The 2,881-nt window shown below is 36.8% G+C and overlaps 1 protein-coding gene across 1 annotated transcript in view; it reads right to left on the bottom strand.

Annotated features, from left to right (window-relative positions):
• Window positions 1-2,521, bottom strand: part of LOC103523615 (interaptin) — a gene marked incomplete at its 3' end in the record, with an annotated part of 11,864 nt that extends 9,343 nt beyond the window's left edge. Inside the window, exons 1-2 of the mRNA XM_026833049.1 lie at window positions 2,360-2,521; window positions 3-1,920 (exon numbers count right to left, since the gene is read on the bottom strand). Of these exons, the coding sequence (XP_026688850.1) occupies window positions 3-1,694 (1,692 nt within the window). The remainder of the gene's footprint in view (window positions 1-2; window positions 1,921-2,359) is intronic.
• Window positions 2,522-2,881: the final 360 nt, after the last annotated feature.

The raw sequence follows: 2,881 nt of genomic DNA, 5'->3' as shown, positions 1-2,881 counted from the left end.
GCCTTCTTGTTTTTATTTTTGTCTTCATTTTCTGTTCTGTTCTGACGACTATGATTTTCTTGACTTGCTTTAGTGTTGATTTTTTTGTTTTGGGTGTCCGTGGGGCCTTTGTTTTTATCTTCAAATATGCTCTTCTTATTGATAATTTTATTTAGTCCCTCGCTTAATTTGATTTTCCCACTCCTATTTAAATGAAACTTGTCATTTGCATAATGCTTTTTATTTATTCTTCTATTGATATCAAAAAAGACGGAATTTTTAAAAGTATCCACCACAGTTCTAATCTTCTTGTTTACGAGTTTGATATGCTTGTTAACAGATGGCTTAGAGTACCGAAAGGGTATGGACACAACAATTGTTTTCATTTGGGTCGAATTCACCCTTAGAGTTTGAATGAGATGTTGCTCAATGTCCAGTACAGGTGTTTTGAAAATGTCATTTGTGCCTCCGAGCAGTATCATAAAATCATTCTCACCAAGGATAATTTTCGGATCAGCTTGAAGTTTTGTGAAACTGGCCCCAGGTGAACACTTCACAAAATAGTTACACTGTTTATTTCCAGTGTTTTCCAGGTGAGTTTTAAGTTCCCTGGCATGGCTATCCCCAATGAGCATACATTTAAACTGGGATGAGGTTGAGGATGAGTGAAGTGTTACGGGCTCTGCATGTGGTAGAGGTTGAACCTGTGATGGAGGCTGAGCTTGTGGCAGAGGTGAAGTTGGTGGCCGAGATGGTTGTTGAATAGGGGTTGTTATTTTAACGGGTTGCGTCAACGTTTTATTTGTAGTTTTAGTCTTGGGACTTCGAACAATAAAATCTTGACTTGTGGTAATGTCCAAATCGATTGCATTTTCCACTTGCGTATTTTCATACAGTTCATCGCTTAGTGTTTTCTCAGAACATGAATTTTGAAATACGAGGGACTTTCGCAACTGGACAAGTGGAGTATTATCTACTGTGATGTCAAGGTCATCCGTCAAGTTATACATATTTCTTATTTCATTTATGTCATGACTTTTTAGGTCTTCGATTGTTTTATTGAGTGAGGTAATGGTTAACTTTAGACCCGAATTTTCATCTTCAAGTTTTCCAACCCTATCCTTTAAATGCACCTGTTCCCCGATCATACCCTCCAGCTCCGTTACCTGTTCCTTTAATTCCTTGATATGTTTGTTATTTTGTTTGATCCGTTCTTTATACTCGGAAATTTCCTTGTCCGTATCAGCCAACAGTTCATCGTAATATTTTTTAGTTTCAGCATCTTCTTTTAGTTTTCTATTCATGCTTGTTTTTACAGTTTCCAACTCTTCAATTTTCTTTTCCGCAAGTATTAACTTTGTTTTTGTTTCTTCATTTTCTTCCGAGTGTTGTTGATTTTCCTTCAGAATGTTTGTAATGGAACTCTCTAACTCCTCTATTTTTGTACTCATTCCAAAGTTATCCATTTTCAATTGGTTAAGATTTTCATCCAGTTTGTTGCATTCTTGCTCCCATTTATCTGCTTCTCTTTTATTTACAATCCAATGTTCACACGCTTTGTCAAATATCTGTTTCATTTTACTGTTTTTCTGATCGTTGTCAGCTTTTGTCATCTCTATTTTTAGCTTCAGATAGTCTGGATCATCAAAATTACCCAACATGTCTTTTGGTGCTCTTGCTCTGCTTTGACTCCTTGTCCTGGTTTTTTTAGGCATGCTGTATGAGATCTAGAACAGTACCTATTGTGTTTATATTCAGAAATGAAACAAAATTCAAATCAATGTCAAATTCTCTTACCTTGTGTTTATTGCATATTGCATAATCACATCAATTATTGGGCGCGCATACAAAATGCGTCTATTAATATTAACCAGATTTGGTTGTAGGTAATCGAGTGTTAGTCAGTAATGATACTGTGTACTGTCTGCAACCACAATACTGCTAGAAGTACAGAATTTCACTGTTAGATGGCACCACTTGTCACGTGTGATAAGAGCTAACGGAGCAGGTATACTCAATGGGCGAGCAACACTGTTGGTAGACAGGTGAGTAGGTATACTCGCACAGGTAGATTTTCTAATAAAAAGCTTTATAAATTTGTAATAACAGGTGCGCCTATTCACTGATTTCAAGATCAGGCGACCAAATAAGTAGGTATGCAGGTATTCTACTCTGCTATCAATGCAAGGCGTGATAATCAGTAGGTGTGCTCTTTTGTCTTAACTATAAAGTTAATTAGCTACAATTTGAGAACCGCTGAATAATGTAAACAATGGTAGATAAAAATTTCAGAACAAAGTGAAAATTTGTGATTGAAATTCGACTAAAATTCGAATTTTTGAACAATTGAAGGTGTTCTTTTACAGAGTTCGTGACTTACGGATATAGAACATTAGTTGCACTACTCGAAAATTGCAATTTTAGTTCAAAATTCACTTTAATTACTAAAAAACTCACAAATTATTCACGACTGAAAATAAAACACAACCACTTCCAAGCAGCGTTACTCAACTATTGATCTCTAACCGTTACAATATCTCTAACCGTTTTGTCGCTATAGCTGAAAACCGCCAAAAAACGGTCGAAATCTGTCCAAAAGCGGTCAAAATACCGCCAAGCACAGCAACCATCTCAACCAAACATTTTGTGTTGCATCCTTGTCACATTTGTGAACTACATACCAAATTTCAAGTCTCTAGCTTATACCGTTCCCGAGATATTGTTAAATTACACCGAAAACCGCCAAAAAGCAGTAAAATGCCGCCAAGCGTTACACCGGTCTTAACCAAAAGTTTCGTGTCGCATCCTTGTCACATTTGAAAGCTACATACCAAATTTCAAGTCTCTAGTCTCTTACCGTCTCGGCGTCGTTGGTAGCAAGGCGAGAGACGGACAGAGCAGA

The sequence above is a fragment of the Diaphorina citri genome, unplaced genomic scaffold (assembly GCF_000475195.1).
Source record: "Diaphorina citri unplaced genomic scaffold, Diaci psyllid genome assembly version 1.1 scaffold29455, whole genome shotgun sequence".
In the NCBI taxonomy this organism is placed as follows: domain Eukaryota; kingdom Metazoa; phylum Arthropoda; class Insecta; order Hemiptera; family Psyllidae; genus Diaphorina; species Diaphorina citri.
This window is presented reverse-complemented; position numbering and strand designations above follow the sequence as displayed.